This window comes from Notamacropus eugenii, chromosome 3 (genome assembly GCF_028372415.1).
Source record: "Notamacropus eugenii isolate mMacEug1 chromosome 3, mMacEug1.pri_v2, whole genome shotgun sequence".
Lineage (NCBI taxonomy): Eukaryota > Metazoa > Chordata > Mammalia > Diprotodontia > Macropodidae > Notamacropus > Notamacropus eugenii.
The window spans coordinates 409,481,647-409,505,000 of NC_092874.1; the positions used below are offsets into that span (position 1 = coordinate 409,481,647).

At 37.0% G+C, this 23,354-nt stretch overlaps 1 protein-coding gene across 9 annotated transcripts in view; it reads right to left on the bottom strand.

The window, feature by feature from the left end:
• Nucleotides 1-23,354, bottom strand: part of TNS3 (tensin 3) — a 511,962-nt gene that overhangs the window by 93,839 nt on the left and 394,769 nt on the right. For all 9 annotated transcript variants that reach the window (XM_072598110.1, XM_072598117.1, XM_072598114.1 and 6 more), the window contains one exon: nucleotides 2,444-2,607. In XM_072598110.1, coding sequence (XP_072454211.1) covers nucleotides 2,444-2,607 — 164 coding nt within the window. The remainder of the gene's footprint in view (nucleotides 1-2,443; nucleotides 2,608-23,354) is intronic.

Sequence of the window (23,354 nt, forward strand, 5' to 3'; positions counted from 1 at the left end):
TTCACTAACTGAAAATTAGAAGTTCATATAAATAAATGTATATACATATGAAGTTACATATATGAAGTATGTGTACACACACACACTCATTTCCTTAACAATGTGGGAAATTTTGTTTCTTTATTTTCTAAGAGGAACAGCTATAACTGAATTGAAAAACATAATTTCTTTCCCATGTTGTTAAGGGAATGAATACAAGAAAGTGGAATTATTAAGCACTTATTATGTGCAAGGCAATATACAAACTTCTGTGGATAAAAATAAAATGAAGCAGGTCAGTTCCTACCTCCCATAAAGCATGGATTCAATAGGAATAGAAAATATTCAGAGAGCTAGGGAAAGGAAGGGGCATCTTAGTTTGCAGCTCTTTGAATATGAGTGAATAAATAAATAAATGGAAAACCATTCATTAAGTCCTGACAGTTAACCTAGTATTGTGCTAGAAGCTGGGAATGAAAATATAAAAAAGCAAAGATTACTTCTGTCCCCAATGAACTTCCATTCTAAGGAAGGAAACAATAAATAAAAAGAGTGATAGCTATGGAGGGGTATGTTGTCCTGGCGGATGAGTAGGACGGAGAGTAGGCTGACATAGCCCTTTGGGGAATCATAGCAAAGCTGATTTGATCATGGTTTCTGATTCCAGAACTGGAGGGGGGAGGGAGGAGAAACAAAGAACATACAGGCTGGCTATGGAGCAGATCTCCTGAGAACAAAGAATTTGATGAACTCTCCTCCTCTACAACACTTCTCTCTTTCTTGGTGGTTGGATTATGATGCAGGCCCAGTCTGAGTGGTTTAGGACAACATGAACAGGAAATAGCGATACAGAAAAAAGGAAGAAACATAGCTGGCCTAGTACAGGGGTGAGGAACCTGTGGCCTTGAGGCCCATATGGCCGTCTACGTCCAGGGTTGTGGCCTTTTGACTGAGTCCTAGTTTTACTTAACAAATCCTTTTATTAAGGAGATTTGTTCTGTGAAGTTTGGATCCAATCAAAGGGCTGCACTTGAGGACCTAAAGGGCCACATATGGCCTTGAGGCCACAGGTTCCCCACTGCCGGCCTAGTATAAAGGAATTATCACAATTGGAGGAATAGAAGCCCATTTCATTATGATACAGTCTGTTTATGAAGGAAGCAAATAAGAGATCTGAGTAAATTGCTCTTCCAAGCACAGTAAAATAGCTTTCCAGAGTCTTATTACCTGGGTAGCATATACCTCTCATTCAGGGGTGTTGACAGCACATGAATTGTTCCTATCCAATGCACGTGCATGTTGGACTAATCTGTAAGCTGTGTGAGGTGTTATGTAAAGAATATGCAAAATGGCTGAGAGCTCATGACTGTCACATCAGGCACAGGTATATCTTTGACAAGACTACAGGAAGCTAGGTGAGACAGTGGCTACAGAACCTGGTCTGGAGTCAGGAAGAACTTAGTTCATATCCTTTCTCAGCAATTTGTGAAGTGTGTGACCCAAGGCAAGTCACTTACCTTTTGCTTGTCTCAGTTCACTTACCTGCAAAATGGGGTAACAATAGAACCTCTCAGGGCTGTAGTGAGGATCAAGTAAGATATACACAGAGGTGTTTAGCAAAGTGCCTGGCCTGTGGGATGTGCTTTATAAATGCTTATTGCTCTCCTTTTCCCTTTCCAATACATAAATTCTTTCCCATTCCCCATGTCTGAGATTGTGAGAGAGCTACGTGGTATACTGGCTGAATGTAAAGTCATCTCTAAACGCAGATCCTCTATCACTTCAAAAAATGGTAAGAAATGTACCAAATAAATTCAGTAACAACAAAAAGATACAGAAAATAATTTATCACAAGAAAATCCTTGCAGAAAAGTCAGTAGAGAGCCTGAAAAAAACTTCTGAACAGCAGAAAGATTTGCAAATATAATGAATAAATACTATGGAATGAAGGAAGGTAATACAAAAAACCCTCAACCATACTTAAACAAAAATAACAAGGAAATACCTGGGAAAAAAACATAAGGGAACATCCACCATCATCTCCAGTGAATATCAGAAGATCAGTAAAACAAAACAAAACAAAAAAACCTCAAAGAACAAATCAGGATGGAAATTAAGCCGTAAATTAGTTCTTTCAAAAAAATTGAAAATGTCAGAGAAAAGATAGGTTAGAAAATGATAGAGAACTTCTATATAGCGATAGATTTTTCAGAAATGTAGACAAGTATATTTAGAGTTCAAAAATGAAGATATCCAAAAAAAATACTAGAAGTTATTATTCCCCATGTAGTTCAAAAATCAAGTTAAACCTCCAAGAGGTATAAAAATATAGGGTGGAAATTAAGTCTTTTAAACTCTAGAATTTAGGTCTGCATGAGAACAAAATTGAACTAGATTAGGCTTTTTGTAAAGCACTTTAAAATCTTTTGAGGAAACTGCAATAAAAATACCAAGTTATATCTACCTCTTTGGTTTCCCCTGAAGTAATGAAAGATCCCAGAGCTGGAACTGGATCCATATTAGTAGCTTTTACCCATCCACATCCAGTAAATGAAGGCTGCCCAGGATTGTCATTGTCATACTGGCCAAGGCTTAACTTCCTGATTCTCCCTCCAGATGGATCATCTCCTACGGAATACATGTTATGGGAGAGAACATGAATACAAAATAAAATCTATCAGTCAGTCTTTACTGAAGTACTTTCCCCTACAGCCTCCCTCACTCAAAACAAGTCAAGTGCCAAGTCATGTCATTATTTCTCTGATGACATGGTCTTCTTCAGCAACGAAGGACGAACGCACAGACATTTTCCCCTAAAAATACCTTAAATTTTTTCCCCTGAAATTGACTATTTTATTTCTTTGCAAAAATCAGCTGCACAAAAATGCAGCATGCATACTGAATAAAATTTATAAAGTAATTCAGTCTGACAGATTACTTGAGATCATGGTTCTGTCATCTTTAGAAATGATTATTATAAATATTCAAATTACCTACAGAATATATGAACAAAGATGCTATCTGCATCCAGAGAAATAATTTATAAAGAGAAATATGTATAGAATAATTCACACACACACACACACACACACACACACACACACACACCCTTATTTGTGTTTAATGGTAGCTATCGCTTGGGTGGGGGATGCTGGGGGGAAGAAATTTACATTATAACTTTATTTTATATTTAAATGAATAGCAAGTTGTACATAACAGATTTGCAATTTCATGTACAATCATCTTTTTTTTTTAGTATACTAAGTTATGGAAATGCTTGTTTTATTACATAAAATAAAAAATAGATTGGGTTTTTTTTTAAGAAATGAATGGGTAGAGATATATATATATATATATGCAGTAGTCCTGCATGTTTTGTGACAGGAAAGTAAACAAGTATCAATCAACTGAAATATTTACTGGACATCTCCTCTGCATATTTCATCTTTCCAGAATTCTCATATAAAATTATCACGCATCAATCAAAAAGTTAACTGAGGGAATGTTCTATACACAGCATCCTGCTATGCCTGATAACCAGGACTAGAATTCTTAGAAATCATTAAGGTTATTTTTAGAGGAGAAGGCAGCAAGCACAACTGGCACAATGGATAGAGCACTGAACCCAGAATTTGTAAAATTCAAACCCAGCCACGTGACTTTCAGTGAGGCATTTATGTTACATGCTATCTGCTTTGGTTTCCTCACTTATAAAAGGGTGATAATAACAGTACTTACCTCAAAGAGTTGTGAAGATCAAATGAGATAATATTTGTAAAGTGCTCTGCAAACACTAAAGGACTATAGAAATACTAGCTATTAGCCATGTAATAATAATAGTAACTCATTTAAAGCAGCTTGTGGCTTATAAAATCAATGTCCCCAAGACAGGCATTGAAACTAGGTCACAGGCTCAGAGACTTACCATTAGAAGGAAAGTCATACAAATAAAAAAAAACCTTCAATGTACAGAGAAAGAAAATTATACTAAACAAGGCTATGAGATATCACACAGGTGACAGCAGAAATAGCAGAACCAGAATTCAAACTCAGATCCTCTTACTCTGCATTACCACTGGATCACACTAGTGGTGACGAGCATGTCTAATTTACAAATAAGGAAACTGAGACTTAGGGGGTGATCAGTGACTTGGTTATGGCTGCTAGTAAGAAACTACCGAGAGAGCTGAATTGAGACTCTGACTAAACGCCAGCTCTCCTTTGACTAAAGCACAATATATTTCAATATAATTAAGAGGGCTGGTTCAAATTTTTTTTCAGTCTTTTGACCTTAAGACTCGCAATAGTTGTCACATTCTGTTAAAATAATACCTACTTAAGTTCTAATTACTGAAATAATCAAAAGGTTTGAATAACCACTTTGCCTTACTATTTCGGTTTCCCTAAATATTTTAAGGTGATATTACAACTGCTAAAGCTTAAAGTAAGACCATATTTGGAAATATCCCAAATATAAATTGGGACCTGATGTACAAAACTTGGATTTTATCTTCTATATTCTAAAGACTTACTTTCATCAAAGTTTAGGTCATTTTCAATAAATGAAACTTATGAAATGGCAAAATGTCTGGGCAATGGGCTAAGCACTAGTTAGGTAGAAGATGATCATCCCAGAGCACAGGGTGGAAGGCAGAAGTTTACAGTCTAAAGTTAAGATAACATGAACACAAATAAAGCAGGCAGAGATTTCTCTAAATAGAAAAGGGTGGGAATGAGGGTGGGGAGGAACAATGGAATTCTTCCTAAAGGTTTTCCTGTGTTGCTTTTCTGTTTGTTTGTTGGCAAAATGCATGGCACTGTATGCTTGGGTCCATCTGGAAGTGAGGGGCTAGAACGGGAGATCTGAGAGGAAATAAGGAAATAAGAAAGAAGGCAGCAGAGAAAGAACTACACTAAATCATGGAAGGAAATATAGACAGGTTAATCAGACCAAACAAACCCAAAGATGTATATGCCATTGAAGGTATGAGGCAAGGTGGGAAAGAGCTTTGAAAGGAAAAAGACCAATGTATACAAAAATATTTATAGCAACAACTTTCTTTGTTATGGCAGTGAAGATATGGAAACAAAGATTGTGGAAAAATGAAAAAAATATGGTATATGAATGCAATGTTCTATCATCATGCCACAAAGAAACGTGGAAAGATTTATACGAACTGATGCATCAGGAAAAAAAGTGAACCATTTATGAGATGATTACACCATTGGAAAGTGATATATCTTTGAAAGATTTAAGAATTCTGATTAGTTCAATGAGTAATCAATCACATGCCTCTAGGAGATGGAGGTGCTTCTCACCTCATGACATAAAGTGAAAGAATAAGACATACATTTTCAGGCAGGGTGAATGTGTAGATTTATTTTGCTTGACTATACCTTAGGAGGAAGGTCTTTGTTTTGTGTTGGGTTTTTTTTTTTTGGGGGGGGGGGCAGGTATAATTGGGAGTGATACCAAAAAGAAAGAGTACCAATGAAACAAAAAATACATAGAGGGAAGCAAAAGAAAGTTCAAGAGACACAATTAAACAGAGCAGTACCGTTACTACCATCTAATATTTATTATATGGGTAAAAAAATAGTTCTATGTAGTAGATATTCCCAGTGTCCTTAAAAAGAATGCTTAAACTATTTCACACTAAGATGCAAAGGAGTAATCATGGCTTGATGGGCTACATTCCTTTTTCCTATAACATTTTAATAGGCAAGAATGCTTACTTAACCCAAAGGAAAAGATTTCTGAAGAAATTTCAAGCAACAGAAGCAAGGTTGTGTGATTAAAAAATAAATTAAGATTTAATCAGGGCAAATTTCCATAATGTCTTACAATCACTCTTCCTAATCAGAGTTTACAGCCTAAAATCTACTTTTCTCAGCCCTTTTTTTCCTATTCTTCCTGTTTCTCAACAGATTTCTCAACTTGTCCAAATCCTTTTTTTCTGTATGCTATGGGGCCAAGATGGCTCTCAAATAATATTACTGATGATGGTGATATAATAATGATGATGGTGATAAGGCCATCTGCAATATTGTTTTCTCTTTCATATCTCATTGTGACTTATTTAACCACAGTATTCCTAAAAAAAGAAAGGTTTGTCAAGCCCATGTCAAATAGTGACCAGAAAAGGGCCTCACCCTGGGATTTGACAAGATTCAATAAAAACAATGAAACAAGCATTATTTCCAGATTACAATCTGTTAAAAAAAAGCCAATGAGTTGTTCTCAGCTTTATCTCACATCAAATCTAAAATTGGCAGCAAAAACAAAGCATCATATCTGACTCACCAATAGTCTGGAATAACAACCAAGGAATAAGAATTCAAATCACTTTTAAGAGTCTGAAGAGCCCTGATGGACTACACATACCATTTGGGGCCATTTTTTTTCCCCACTATTTTAAGGCCAGTACCAGTGGTAAGGAGGGGACAACCCTACGGTTTTACCATTCCACTTCTGGGAGAAGTCTGTTGAAGCCAAACAGATGAGCAGGGAACCAGGTGTTTATCAGTGACAATCTGAATTAACCACTGTTAAACAGTAAAAAGGATCACAGGAGCATAAATACAAGGTCAAAAAGTGTCCTTAGAAGTCATCTAGTCATTTTACAGGTGAAGAATTTTAGACCCAAGGAGGTTTAGTGACTCCCCTAAGGTCAAAAAGAAAGTAGCACATCAAGCCATGATTAGTCATTTGCATCTTAGCATGAAATAGTTTAAGTAGCCTTTTAAGGACACTGGGAATATCTACTACATACAAACCAGGATTCATGCCCAAGTCATCTGACAGAAATATCATCACTCCTCCCACTGTATGAAGATGTTGTCTTACTTGGAAAGTCAAACATCTACTCTTACCTCTATTAGAAAGAAATAGTTCATAGTACAACTCCAGAAAATTGGCACATGCTAAGAAAACAGAGGTATTTTCCTCAAAACAGTGTTCAGAAAATAGCACTTCATCTTTACAGTAAATATAATTTGGAGAAATAACAGCGCAGAGATGGATTTTGAAACTCTTGGAAGGCGGTGAACAGGCAAAAGTATTATATCATCTGGTGTTTTATCTGTAATTCAGGATCATAGGAACATAGATTTAGAACTGGAAGGGACCTTAGAGACCACTGAGTCCAGACCTCTCCTGCCAACTAATTTTTCAGATAAGGGAACTGAGGCTGTGACCCAATGCCATGCTAATTTGGCATCTGTATAAAAACTAGATTATAGATGGGAGGAAGAGAGATCACAAGAAACATGATTAAAAGTTCATAAGACCCAAACTAGGGTAATGGCCATCACAGTAGAGAGAAAGAGATGGAGTAGAGAGATGCTGAGGAACTTGAGTTGGCAAGATTTGGTGACTGATTGGATTCTTAGGTGAGGAAGCTTTAAATGATGAGAATTATCCAGAAGTTGGGAAGCTGAGTAAGTAGAAAGATGGTAGGGTCAACACTTGGAGATTGTAATTGTATAGTGGGCCCCCTCCTTGCCACTCACATGGTCATCACCTTAGTTCAGGTCACTGTCTCCTCTTGTTTGCCGTATTATCATGGTCTGCTAACTGGCATGCTGGTTTCTAGTTTCTTCCCCTTCCAAATGGTCCTCCATCCAGCTGCCCAATCTTCCTAAAGCACGGCTCTGATGTCACAAGCCCTGCTTCTTACTGCCTCATGATGACAAAGAAATTTTCCAGTGGTCCAAAAAGTTTGAAGAGGATTTGCACCTCTAACATTTTGTAATTCTCTATCATAGGCTCTCTAGTAAGATGCCCAAATAGGAAACTTATCAGTTAAGAAAAGATTAAATATGGAATTGATGAGACCTCACTCTTTATTCATGGAAGTAAAAAAAAGAAACCGTAACAAAACCTTAAATATTCTAATTATTATTGTCTATTACCAGAATTTCCATTCTTTATCAAGGCAAGGACTCATTTTTTTAAATGAATGAATAAAATCTCCTATAGGTTTTCCTGGGATGGACAAGAAAATTTAACTTTTCATTCCAAATGAATGAAATCTTCTACAAGTCTTCTTAGAATGGGTAAGAAAATTTAATTTCTCACTCCATGGCAGGAAAATCACTCCTTGAGTAATTGTTGGGCTACTTTTTCTAACAGGATGTGAAGAATGACCCCTGGAAATTTTCCCAGGGATGTCACAGAATCATAGATAGAGAGCTAAGAGGCCCCTTGGAGGTCATCTAGTCCAATCCCTTTAATTTACAGATGAGGAAACTGAGGACCAAAGAAGGAACCTACCCAAGGTCACACAGCTAGGCACAGTCAAAATCTGAACTCAGTTCCTGTGGCTCTAAGTTCAGCTCTGTTCCTATCACACCATAATCAAATCGACTCTATCAATTGCTCCTAGAAATGCTGTGGCCAATTTACTCTCCTGTAACTGCACTCACTATTTCTGAAATCTAGCATTTAAACCCACGATTTCTGACTCTGACTTCTGTGATCTAAAAATAGATTGTAAAAGAATTAAGGAAAGGATGCTACCTTTCTAACATCATAGTCATTGATGAAAACCGTTCAGGAATTCTGACCTAAGAACATTGTTGATATACTAGGTGCCAGCACAGATGCAAGCCAGTCATCACTCTAGCCAAAGATGTTCACACTCAATAAAATGGTCTAGATGACTTCTTACTGATAGACCTGCATCAAGCCTGGCTGCAAAGCATCTAGATTATAATTCTTATTTGTTTTAAAACCACGAGGCCTACAATTTTGTAGGCCATCCAAACTTTGCTTGGTCAACATGTTGGATTTTTAATACAAAAATATTGCATATATTTAGTATATGATTGATGTCTCAGCTTTATTTGGGGGAGGGGGAGGGAATCTAGGCATAAGAGGAAGGGATGGGAAGGCACTTTAGAATAAAGAATGGAAATGACTGAATTTCCTGAGCTAGAGAAACTGGACATCTGAAACAAATACATTGGGAATTACTATGAGTGAGCAGTTCTCAGGGGTTTTCTTTCCTTGGTCATTTCAGTTGCTGTCTATTCCCTCGTCTTGTTTATATATTTGTCCATAGATCCAAATGACCACCTTTACATGTTTACCTTAGCAAAGAAATATTTTGCAAACTACTGGGATGTTTCCTCCATTTCCCCTGTTTGGGCGATGGTTAGTTTTCTTTTTCAGAATAAACATGGGAATATTCTACTCAATGCCAAATCCAGTTGTGAGTAGTTATCTCCCACCCACATATTTGGTTATGTTCCAGATGGAAAGATGTATGATTAGAAATAGTGGGTGCTGGGATGTGTATCTTTGTCTCTTCTCTCTAGATAGAGAGGTAAATATACATATATGAAATATACTTTCATTAGATTACATAAGCTCTCACATACTTTTCAATCTCTAAAAATCTCTATCAGTTTCTGTCTCTCTCTCAGATACATATAAATACATTGTACTAAGGTTACATAACATATTGCATTTTCTTCACCCCTCCGATTATACATATACATGCCTGTCACATAAATACACAATTTATTCCTTAAATGATACTACAGTAGATTCAGAGGGTCATAGGTTCTAAGATCTAGGACTGGAAGGGACTTTGCTGACAATCTAGTCTAATCCTCTCATTATGGAGATGAGGAAACTGAATCCCAGGGAGGTTAGATTCCTTGCCCAAAGTAATCAAGCTTGAAAGGGCATTTTTGATGTCCATACTTGATTAAGAATCCATTTTTATGACTTATCTGATCTGGTTATCTGGCCTCTGTTTTAAAGTCTTCAGAGAGGGGAAATTTAGTACTCAAGGGGTGTCAAAGTCAAATAGAATCAGAACTCCATGGGTCACATATTGATTAGAGAACCACAAATCAACATTATCTATATTGCATTATACTTTTATTTATTTTGCTGAACCTTTCCCAACTACGTTTTAATCTATTTAGGGAGTCTGACAATCTCATTACCTACAGATTGGAATTATCTTTCCTTCTTCCTAAATCCCAAAGTACCCTATGCTTTTTTTAAGCATTTGTAGTTATTTTATATAGTGGGAATATTTGGCCATGCATTATTTTAGTCTCCATTACTAGATTAGTTCTTTGGGAGTGGGGGATGAGCAAGGAATGTGACGTTTTGTACCTTCTACCTTACAGATCCTTGGACAGAGTCAATACCGAATGAATGCCTGTTATACACCTATCTGAAATGATCTGACCTTTACTATTACAATTCGTTGTTTTGCTCTTTAAAAAAAATGCCCTAAGAACAAAAACTCCATCACGTGAAGCCTCTTCTGTACGATAGGAGGAAGCTGACCTCTGAGGGAGTTAACCCTTAAGGCAAACATACAGATACGTGGGTTAAGGGAATAGGAAACAAGGACTTTGGGGAAACAAATACTTATCCACACATCAAGTAGTGAGGATTAAAAGGTCCTTGGACTCAAGATACACCTGTAGAAGGGGTATGAGTATCAGACTTTTCCCCAGGGAGAACATCTTTATATGGATAATGACTCTCTCAAATATTTTCTAAAGATAAGATGATATTATCATGGAAGTGGGTGTGATATGTGTGATGCAGTAGTAAGAAGACTAAATTTAGGAGTCCCAGTCCAAGTTCTGACTGCCCCTTAACATACAATGTAATCTTTGACAAGTTCCTTCTTTGTGACTCAGTTTTCTCATCTATAAAATGTTGGCATTAGAATTAATGATAACTAAGGTCCCTCAAGGCCCTAACATTCTATGGATACACGTGCCTGTGGATTTTGTTTTATTTTCTTTTACTTTTTAAAGGTCCCAGATTCACAGAAACCTGACCATTGGCAAAGTGGGATGGAAGGGGATCAAATGTAGAAAGAGTGGCGCAGGACTTTATAATAAAAAGACAATAGTTTTTATAAAATCACACAGTAAGTGTCAAGAAATGAAATTAAACCTTTCTCTATCTTCTAAACAGTTTTTTTAAAAAAACATAATTAATGACAATTCATTTTAATTACTTGATTAAATAACCAAATCCAGACTAAATGCTTAAGAAATGGAAAAAAATGAGAAAATACCGCTTAGTGGGAAAAAGTGTTTTTAGAAAGGGTTTCTCAGGCTGCTATAAAAATAGCGTAAAATGTTATAGACACTGGGAGGTAACAAAGTAGCTCATTGTAGTCTCCTAAAAGTACCTGTAGGTGGCTCCATGTGGATAAATAATGAAATAAAGTAGCCTTATTAACAATACCCAACCTCCCTGGTCTAAGGCAAATGCTTGGTTATGAGTGTGAACGAAAGTAAAAAAAAAAAAAAAAAATCAAGCAAACCAACTTTCAATTTATTGGTTTCAAATGTATCAAAAGCCTACTGCAAGTACCTCTGTAGCAACTTTGTACTGCTTCTCAAGTACATGTGCTGATCATTCAGGATGCCAGCTGTGATTTAATCTGGCAATAAATTGCAGTTCAGGGTTTGGGGAAGTAATTTACATTCATAAAAACAGGTCTTATTTAAAGTAGTACGTCGTATTCCCTGAGGACAAACTCATTACCAGCAAAGAGGAGGCCCAAGAGTGTGCAGGATGATCAGGAAATACAAATGAAAAGTTACAGGGCTATGTACAAGGAATTCTCACATAGGAACATTGGTAAAGAGATAATGACCAATTGTGGTACTAACTTTCTCACTAAGACCGCATCTAAAGTAATGCCATCACATGGCACTAATCATCTTACAAAAAACATAACAGCTTCATTTGCAATGAAGCTTGTTGTACGTAGGAGGTTGAATGAGTAATTATAGGTTTCTAGGTGCTGCAATAGATAGCATTAGACCTGGTAAAAAGAAGACCAGAATTCAAATCCAGCCTCAGACATTTACTTATGGCTATGTCACTTAACCTGTCTGCCTCGGTTTCCTCATCTGTAAAATGGGGGTAATAACGGCACTTACCTCCTAGAGTTGCTGTGAAGATAAATTGAAATAATATTTGTAGTGCTCTGCAAACCTTAAAGGGCTTTATAAATGTTTGGTACTATGTTAGCTATGTAGTAGAAAGAATGCTAGACCTCATCAAGCTCAGATTCAAATCCCTGAGAGTTTATTCACTTTCTATCTTTTTGACCTTGGATAAGTTACTGACCTTGACCTCTTTGGACCTCAGAGATATTCCCCTGCCAAATGAGTCCAATTAGATCATTTCTAAGGTTCATTCTAGCTTTAAATATTATGAAAATTTTTTATAAATAATCTTTATTTTTCTTACACTTTATAATTAGAACTAATGTCCTAGTAAAGTGGCTCAGAAAACTCCCTCACATTCCTTCCTAACTAAAACAACAAATAAATAATCATTAACAACTGTTTCATAGTTGGCTTGAGCCTACTGGATTTTGCTCATAAATCCATCCATCTTGAAAGAGACAATGAAAAAGATGGAAAGGCTAGTACTGAGTCCAAGTTCTAAACTGTTTAATTCTGTTAATTATTTACATTTGCAATCCGGGAAATATGGTTGTAACCAACATGTATTTACAGGAGAGATTCTTTAACATCTCACTTAGAGGCTGAACAGCTCCTGCTGGAGTAACATTCAAGCTTCTCTCCTCACAGAAGTTTGCAAAGGCTATATATATATATACATATATATATACGTATATGTATATACGTATATATATACATATATATACGCATATGTATATACGTATATATATATATATATATATATATATATATATATATATATATATAAAACCAATTTCTCCCATGTATCTTATGTTGTGAAAGGAAAAGGGGGAATAGGAGAGAAGAAAAGAAAATGCACCAATCCCAAGACAGATATGCCCAAGCTTCAACAGTAGTACAACACAATCTTAGGTTGTTAATACTAGACTCTCCAGGTTGTCTTCCTGCCTTACTGGGTCCTCACTGCATCAATTCATTCCTCCCCCATCAATTCAATATCCCACTCACCACAGGCCATTTAAAAATTCTTCATTCCTTGTGGAGACCTTCAAGGCATCCCTCCTCTCCCCATTATCAACTGAGGATCTTGTCTAATACTTCAGAGAGAGACAGAGACAAACATACAGACACAGAGACAGAGAGAGACAGATAAAGAGAGAGACAGATAAAGACAGAGACAGACAATTCACTGAAAGTTTTAAAGTTTTCTCTTTTCCTTTCCTTTTCATCTTACCTCATTCAAATGTCTTCCTCTACTATCTCCTCCTTCACCATTTTCTCTCCTGAAGAAATGGCTAAGGAAAACCCCTCTACAACCTCTTTATCCTGCACCATCCTGTAGATTTCCTTTTCTATCATCCTCCTCTTCCTCCTCCTCCTTCTTTCTCTCTCTCTCTCTCTCTCTCTCCCCCATAAATTCCTTCTCTCCCCATATACTGGCTGCTCCTCTACTCCCTACAAACCCTTGTGTCTCCTCCACCCTTAAAAAAAAAGCCTAATAATCTATCTATCCTTGCTAGCTATTGTCCAATATCTATCCATTCCTTCATGGTTAAATTATTTGAGGTCATCTAAAATTCTTTCTTCTTAATCTTCTGTGGTCTGGCTTGGGACTTCATTATTTACTAGAACTACTCTTTCCAAAGTTATTAATTATCTCTTAATTGCCAAATCTAATGACCTTTTCTCAGTCTTCATCCTTCCTGACTTCTCTGTACCCTTTGACAGTGTTGAATGACTCCTCAGTCTACTCTACTCTTTCTTCAAGTCAGGTGCATTAACTATGGGTGTCCCTCTAAGGTTCTGTCCTAGGTCTACTTCACTCTTCAGTGAGGATCAATGTTTATTTCCCAGATTACAATATGCATTTGGTTGTTGTTCAGTTGTATTTGACTTGTCATGACCCCACTTGGGGTTTTCTTGGCAAAGATACTGAAGTGGTTTGCCATTTCCTTCTCTAGTTCATTTAACAGATAAGGAAACTGAGACAAACAGGTTAAGTGATTTGCCCAGGGTCACACAGCTAGTGGGTATCTGAAGCCTGATTTGAACTCAAGAAGATGAGTCTTTCTGACTCCAGGCCCAGCACTCTATCCACCTCACTACTTAGTTTCCCTGTGCATTTATAGACAAGACTCATAATCTGTAATCCAACAGTATTCATATCTGATATAAATACTGCCTATCAGCCACCAACTGGGACTAGAAATGAATAGGGCAGGGAGAGAAAATTTGAGCTGCTTTCATGAAAAAACATTGTTTTAATGGCTCTAAGACTCTAAACATGAAAACAACTGGTTGTCTTTTTAATACCAACATTCTATTGGTGTTGCTGTATGGAAATGAGACAGAGACTACAATGGTATCCGAAGAATTTTTTTTTAATTTAATACATATTAGATAAGGGAGATGTGTTCCCTAATAAAAAAGAATTCCTCCCTTTTCCCAAGATGCGTTTTCCAAGGTGGTAACAAGGGAAATGTGGGGAGAAAAGTCCCAGAACCAGCACAATTGCCAGTGTCCTATCTTCTAAGTTGCTGCTGAACTCCCAGATCACCCTCTGTATCAGGAAGGGAGTCCTTGGACCACAAGATAATGAAGCTTAGAGGCAGAGTTGTAGAAAGGAATGTGCTTCGAAAACATTAACAGACTGCATACAGCATAGCTGCTGTTTATCCCAGCTCTGGCTGAGGAAAAGGTTTCTAAATTCCTTTATGTGACAGACCCAGGCCCCTGATGACTTCAGGAGTGGTCTTAGGAAATCCTTTGGATGAGCAGGTTTTTTTTTTTTCCCCTCTCCAGAGAACTTCTGGTAAATATCAGCTGAGTTCTATGTTGAGGACTTTTTTGCTGACTTATATAGCTTAGCATTAACTGATAGATGGCTTCCAGTTTTTCAGAAAGTTCTAGTCTGCTCTTTTAGATGACATATGCATATTAATAATAATACTAGTAGCTGCTAGGATTTATATGTAGTTTTTTAAGGTCCACACAATATTATATGTGTGTTATCTCATTCTGTCCTCATAACAACCATGTGAGGTAGGGCGCTGTTATTGTTCCTATTTTGCAGATGAGAAAACTGAGGCTGAGATGTATCAAGTGGCGTACTCGGGATCGTGGAGAATTGACATTTCTCAGGCTCAGTTTCCTCATCTGTAAAATAAGGACAATAATAGCCCTTACCACACACACACACACACACACACACACACACATCAGAATTAACAGGAGGACTACATTATTGTTTGATCAAACTGCTTTGAGGAAACCATGGACACAGGGAATGAATTCAAACACACTGAGAACAATGAGACCATTTTTTGTTTTTGGTTTTTGTTTGCTTAATTTTTTACCTTAAAATATGAGGCCCCATACAACTCTCTGGTAAGGCAGAAACAGGAATCTCAGGGAAACAGTAAATGGTCCTTAGGGAAAGGGTTTCCTTTTTACTTTGAAAAGATTCTCTTTTAAAAGAGATAACAGAATCTCTGAGTTATCCAGAGGCTGCAGAATCTAAGTCCCATGGGAACAAACTACCCTGGAATACTAACTAGGTGTGAATGGACCTATCAGCAGCTGATAATTCTTTAAAGACTTAATAAGACACTAATTAGTACTCTCACTGACTTCCCCCTATCCCCCATCCCTACACCAAAATAACAAAAATAATAATAACAACCCACAAATAAATTGGAGTGGAAGAGGAGTCACAAATTCTGAACTTTCCAGTATCTCCATAAACTCTACTTAGGAAAAGATTCTCATTCATTCATCAAAGAGGGAAAGGAGTTCCCTTTCTTCTCAGTGCCTGCTTCCTGACAGGCTGGGTGCCAGAACACAAACACAATGACTCACAGAATCACAGAATTATAAGCTATAAGGCACTTCAGTGGCCATTCATTCCTATCTATATTCAGAAAGGAATACCTATAAACATACTCAGCAAGTAGTAATTCAATTCAACATGAAGTAAACACCTACAATGTGCAGGACACTGAGCTGGGGAATAAGACAAAATCTTGAAAAATAAAAATCAACACAGACCCTACCGTCAAGGAGCTTACATCAAATTTGGAAAAGCCAGGATAGTAAGGGAGAAAAGCCAATAACTTCCAGAAGTATGTTTGTTCTGAAGAAGGGAGTCTGATTTCAGGAAGACCTGAGTTTGGATGCTTGCTCTATAACTTACTAACTGTGAAACCCTGAGCATGACACAAACTTTCACAGTATGTCTTTGCATCTGTAAAATGGGAAGAAAGAGAGCAAGTACTTGATCAAGCTATTATGGGGATTAAATGACACAATAGCCATCTGAAAAGCACTTTCTGTGATATTAAATACCATAGAAATATTAATTATTACCTACAATGTGCAAAGTATTGTACTAAATATGGAAGGAAACACAAAAAATATATGAGGCATTCTGTAGTCTAAAGTACCTTACTATCTAGTAGTGACCTTGAGAAAGACCTAACCTAAAGATCTGCCCTTGAGCTTCCTTTGAGATATCTTGAGATAAAAAGAGGTGGCTGGACTAAATGTCCTCTAATGCTCCTTCATCCTCTAAATCTATAATCCCTTCATCTATATACCCCCATTTCCTCTGTAAGTGCAAACAGATTTTTGGGACACCTCTTCCAGAATTCGAAGTCTCTGTTATTTCCTTCACCTCAAGTCAAATACTCAGTTATCCAATAAATCAAGAAACCACATCAGAGATTTCTTTCTGCATTATTCTTTTCCCTACTAAGGTGCAAATCATTTTCAAAATTTCTAGAACCAATTTATTTTAGATTTCTAAGTCCATCTGACCAAGTGCTAATGTGTTAATTACTCTATACTCCCTGCCAAATGTCCATGGCAACTGAACATGGTGCTCTGGAAATAATGGTTCATCACCACATACATCTTGGAACAGATGGAGTAAGTGGACAATAAGTTGAGCCAAAAATTGGACGTAAGGAAGAGAATGGGATGAAATGAATTAGGAAAACTATGGGATGTTTTCAAGGGTCCCAGGTGTTTATTTTTTCCTGAAACAAAAAGCAGTCTTTTAAATACCAATATTTTCCTAGGGATGCTATATGATTATGAATCATAAAATATGATAATCTCTAGAGTCATTATGAGTCATCTTAAGGGCTTGGTGGTCAATAACAGGCTGTGACATGTAAACAGAGAGATATATAAGGGAAAAGCAGGTAGGACGGTGATAACAGATGGACTGCCCAAGCAAGTACGTGCATAATTCTAAGAGACCTAAAAGAAGTCCTCTGAATGCTGGGTGGATATCCTAGGGATATATTCATTTCTGTGATGAACTTAAGGGCAAGATTTTGACAGAAAGTGGAAAGCGTGCATCAACGAAGAGTTTAGATGTTAGAAGGAACACTTTCATCAATGAGATCGTAGATTCACTGTGATATTATAGAACCTTATATACTAATCAATCAACAGGCATTTATTAAATGTGACAGGCACTGGGGATCCAAAATACAGAACGAGCCTCAACCAGCAGTTTTCCTAAGCAAATGCTCAATGAGTGGAAAACTTAGATAATTATAAATAACAGCTAACATTTACACAGCACTTTAAGGTTTGTTTGCAAATTATTTCATGTATTACTTCTTTTAATAATTACAATCGATAACTTTATTGCTAGAGTTTATATTACTTGCTTTGTCAGGCAGAAGAAAAACAAACTATGTTAGCTTGTGTTTTAAAGGCACATATCTTGGTATACTGAAAGGAAGCCTGGGCTTCACCGTAGAGGCTGGGTAAGGAAGAGAGACGGTGGAGTTAGAAGGGAGGGTATGACTCTAGGCTCTGTGGCTCACTACTTCTGGGATCCTGGGCAAATCACTTTATCTCCTGGGCCTCAGTTTCCTCATCTGTAAAATCGAGAGGTTAAACTAAATGGTCCCAAAGGTTCTTTCCAGATCTTAAATCTGTTTGTGTCCAAGCTCAGTTACTTACTATATAAGTTTAAGCTTAAACCTCTCTCCAAACCTCTGGTTCCTCTCAAAATGCGATATTAGCTATTATAGTTCTTTTTATTTTATTACATTCCCTTCAATATACTTAATTCATTAAATAATCTCTTACTATTCATTATGGAATGTAATACACACACATAGACATACATTACATATATATATATACACACATACACATACACACACATAGAAAGGAAGGAAGGAAGGAAGGAAGGAAGGAAGGAAGGAAGGAAGGAAGGAAGGAAGGAAGGAAGGAAGGAAGGAAGGAAGAAAGAAAGAAGGAAGGAAAGAAAGAAAGAAAGAAAGAAGGAAAGAAGGAAAGAAAGAAGGAAAGAAGGAAAGAAAGAAAGAAAGAAAGGAAGAAAGAAAGAAAGAAAGAAAGAAAGAAAGAAAGAAAGAAAGAAAGGAAGAAAGAAAGGAAGAAAGAAAGGAAGGAAGGAAGGAAGGAAGGAAGAAAGAAAGAAAGAAAGAAAGAAAGAAAGAAAGAAAGAAAGAGGAAAAAGAAAAAGAAAGAAATGGGGAGAAACAATAAGTTGGATAACAATAACGCTATCTGTAAGGAAATCAAAATGCCTCCCAATTTTGCAGAACCATAGGTGGAGCATTGATATAATATGAATAAATGTTCTGACAACAATAAGTGCGTCAAGCCTTCAAGATCTGAAAAAACTCTAGAGCCATCTTTATACCAGCAGTTGATCAGCTGAATCTTAAATTTCCCAAGTTCAGTCAATTCTTTTGTTACATATGTATTGTCTTTAGTAATCTTACCTTCCACCCAACTAAAAGGAAGTGATCCAAGAAACCTCATTCGCACAAAGGACGATACATGCTTGAGGATAGTTGGAAAGGTCAGTGAATGCTGCTTACTGCAACAGCATAACAAAACCCAATTGTCTTTCAAGCAAAAATGCTGCAAAACTAACTTGTATTGTATAAAAGGATGACCGACTACCCTATGATGATTATCAAGTCCAAAGAAAAAATATATAAAGAGTATTACATGACTTTAATCCAATTTCTATCTCAGAGGACGATAAAATATTGCTGTTACATAGCAGAGATACGGCATTGCGAAGGGAACAGAAGCTATGTTCATCCCAATTCACCTTCAGCCATTCAGAAATTTTCACAAAGGCATGGCAGGGGGGCCCTCAAACAATATTCCATAATAGAAAACTTTGCCATAACACAATGCCAGAATGCCAACCACAATGTGAGGAATGCTCCTCTCACACAACATCCTAGATAAGTGGCTGTTCACTACCTGAAGGGACGGAGACTTCTCTACTTGATGAGGCAGTCCAGCTGTTTTGCAATTCAACAAGTGATGAATAACTTCACTAACCCATTGCTATTCTATCAATCGCTTCTTTTGCCATCATGTTATTGCAAAATTAACCTTCTCAAGGCTTCCTGGAGAAGGGAAAAGATAGAGGGATATAAGGATGTAAATGTGCTATTAAAAAAGACATGGATTAAAAAAGTAAAATGTACAGAAAGTGCTTTGTAAAATTTAGCATCTTACACAAATACTTACTCTTATTTTTATGTCCCTGGGAAGGTTGACTTTGTTCTTTCATTTCTACTTTCTCTTGAAAATACATTTTGTACGCAACAACCCTATGAAGTAGGTACTATGAGAATTATTATCCCCATGTGACAAATAGAGGAAACCGAGGTTTGGTGAGTTGATTTGTCCTTGGTTATACAGCTATTAAGAGTCAGAGGTGGAAATCAAACACAGGTCTCTCCTGACTCCAAGTCGAGCATTCTTACACAACAGTTTCATCCTATCTCATATAGATCTTAGCCACACAGAAAGACACCCAAGATGTGCATACACTTATGATTTAGTATCTACACTGGAACTCAGTCATTATTTTAAAAGCTCTAAAGTTGAGAATATATCCAACAATTCACAGGATCAAAGATAGAGGAGACTTTAAAGGTCATCCAATACAATGCCCTTCTTTTACAAATGGCAAAACTGAAGAAATAAAGACATTAAATGGCTTGCCTAGTGTCACACAGTTAATAAGAGATATGGGACTAGAACCCAGATGTTTTTGCCTCAAAATCTAATTGTTCCATCTATAAATCATGCTACTTCTTGGCAATTAGAAATCATGGTGAGCCTCTATAATGGACATTTTAAAATTTAGCCTTATTTTCCCTTATTTGGGAAGGTCTGAATTAGGGGAATATCATAACATTCCAAACTTTATAATGTTGAAATAAATATACTCCTACAACTATTACTACCACCACCACACTAATGATAATAATAAACTAACCTTTGTAGAGTGCTTTAAGGCTGGCAAAATGCCTTTGAGACACTAGCTTATTTTACCCACACAACAACCCTGACAGTTAGTGCTATTACTTTACAGATAAGGAACCTGCGTCTGAGATCAAGTTAATTGTCAAGGGTCACAGGACCAATAACTGACATATCACGTCCCATGTTCTATCTATCCACTACAAATTCCGAACATTATACAGTATGATTACTGGAGATAGGATAATTTGAAAATTTCTTACTAATCACCTCACAGCATTTTACAAAACTATAAAGCACTAGGTAAACGTAAGATACCACAGGTATTTTAATGTGTGCCTAGAGAATTTGCCTCAGTTTCTTTATCTGTAAAATGAGGGTGATTATAGACCTTGACTTGCAGGATTGCTGTGAGGATAAGCCCTATATATATGCAGATAGGTGGTACAGTGCAGATGGTGCTAGACTTCAGGAAGATGAGTCTTTCTGAGTTCAAACCTGGCCTTGGACACTTACAAGCTGTGTAACCATAGGCAAGTCATTTAACCCTGTTTGCCTCAATTTCCTCATCTAGTAAATGAGCCAGAGATGGCAAACTACTCCAACATCTTTGCTAAGAAAAACCCAAATGGGGTCATAAAGAGTTGGACATGAGTGTAAAGGACCAAACAACGATAAATAATATTATCGTTATGACAAGTGTTACTATTATTCTCTTTCAAGGTGACACTTTATGTTTTTCTGCCTCCAAATCCAACTCTCAATTGACTCTACCATGTGCCATGCTCCCTCAAATATCGACAATCAGAACAAACTAGGATGCAAGACAGTTTCCAAGATGAAGAAGAGTGGGAATCCAGAGCCAAAAGATGCTAAGATATAAACATGCTGACTAAATTTCCACTCAAGTAAGAAGTACATTAAAAAATACAGATATATTGCATTTTGTGTGAACTGTTGTAGTCTCGACCTATGACACCAAAATTCTTTCCATTTCTGTTATCTCAGCATGGAAGTGACTGGGGAATTCTCAAAGAATTTTGCAGTGAAGGGGGAGATTCTGGTGGCTAAGCTGAAAGGGCTTGAATATGAATCTAGCAACTTGTCCCAGGATCAGTCCAAAGTCAAAGGTAAGCCCCCATCTAATGAATGATTCAAGAAGACCATCATGAAGGTATTGAATCACTGAGATCTCTGTGGTTGAAGAGAACACAAGCAAAGAAATCACAGGTATTTCAGATATTGTCACAATAGATTTAAGCTTAATTCAAGCAATTTGTATCTGGATCCAATAAATATGCTGAATGTCAATGATCTACAGAAAAATGTAAATGTTATTAAGAATGGAGACTTGTAGGCACTAAGAGGATAAATCTTTAAGAAAATGACCAGGTTCACTATCATTAAGTAGTATTATGGAAAGTGGCATGGGGCAATGAAAACGCACACTAACTCTGGAATCAGAGTCATCAAGCATTTCTTAATTACTTAACTGTGTATTAAATTCTGGGGACATGGAGTATAAAGACAACAAAAGACAATCCCTACACCCACTGAGTACACATTCAAATGGGGAAAGACAATCCAAAAAAGGGGAGCTGAAGATGACACCCACCCAGAGGCATAGTAGGGGAGGGGCTGGGGAATGAAGGATAGCTAGTCTAGACTATTCCTCAAAACGGAGGTTCAAGGAGATCATCCATTGGAGACCTCAGAGGACCTGACTTCAATTTTTGCCACTCATAAATGTTACCTGGGTGACCTTGAGCAAATCACCAAACCTCCCTGGGGCTCAGTTTTTTCATCTACAGAATGAGAATGTTGAATAAGATGGTCTTCCAAGGTCCTTTCCTCCCCCACATTTGTGATCCTATGATTCTCAGAATATTATACCACCGCCAAAGACAGCAGGGCTCAGTACGCACAGGTACTCCTCTGTATACATGAGATTAGGAGATCAGGGCTCTAGTATCTGAGCTAGACAGGGAGGGATAGTTCTCTGCTATTTTTTGCAAAGCCTTTCAGATGAGTAAAACCTTTCACTCAACATAATAGAAGAAATGAAAGTACCATTTGTACAAGCTCAACATACCAACCTTAAAAAAAACAACACAAGGCTCACCTGTACTCCACTCTAAATTTGATACATTTCAAAAGTATTTGGATCCCCTTCAAAGCACTGATTTTCTCATCATCCCCAAAGTCTCTGAACATGTTCCAGACACTTATAATCAGATGTTTAGCGACCTCACTTTTCATGCTGTCTAACCCTTTCTTCTGTTCATACGATTTTTGACTTGTTATATTAAAAATTATGCAAATTGAGTCTTGAAAATAACCAAGTTAGACTATCTGATCCTCCCACCTAATTCAGATGTTCCCTTATGCCTTGGGGTTGATACAAGGTTCTTAAAGGTCATCTTATGTCCTACTAAACTAAGGAAATGTTTTTTTTAACCAGTGAGCTTAATAAAGGAATAAATTTAAGTCATGGAGAAGTAGTAGTCTGCACCAGTGGTGGGAGTATCTATTCATGATCAAGAGATTCTAGATTTTGAAATAACCAATGTCAGCCAATTAGCATTTAAGGGCCAGATACCATGCTAAATGCCTATGTATGCTCTCCCATGCATTCAATTCTTCCAGTCATTTGATTTAGTAAATATTTATAAGCATCTACTGGATACAGAGCACTATGCTGTACTGGAGGTAGATGGCAGAAGACCCAAAATTTAGAGAAGCCATGGTTCCACGTTATATAGAGGTTTCAATCCAGTAGTAGCAACTGGCCAACTTAGTGTTTTATAGCTAGAAATTTAAATGTTCTTATGACTGTTTTTACAGCAAGAGTGATGCACAAGGGTCCTGCGAAGATGCCCCTGAGACTCAGCAAACTTGGTACCTTCTAGTATCAATCAGTATGATTCTTGGTCCTAAGCTCAACATTCCATTCCCATCATACATGGAACACTTATTTCTTAAGTAAGCCACTTCCCTTTAAAAGGCATTATATTCTATAGTAATGTCCCAGGAGAATTTTTAGCTTGACAACTTCCCAGGATAGAGTCTACTATGGAGCTAAGCCTTTTGTTCAGATTTTATCAAGCAATAATTATAACTATTGATACTTACATAGCACATTAGGG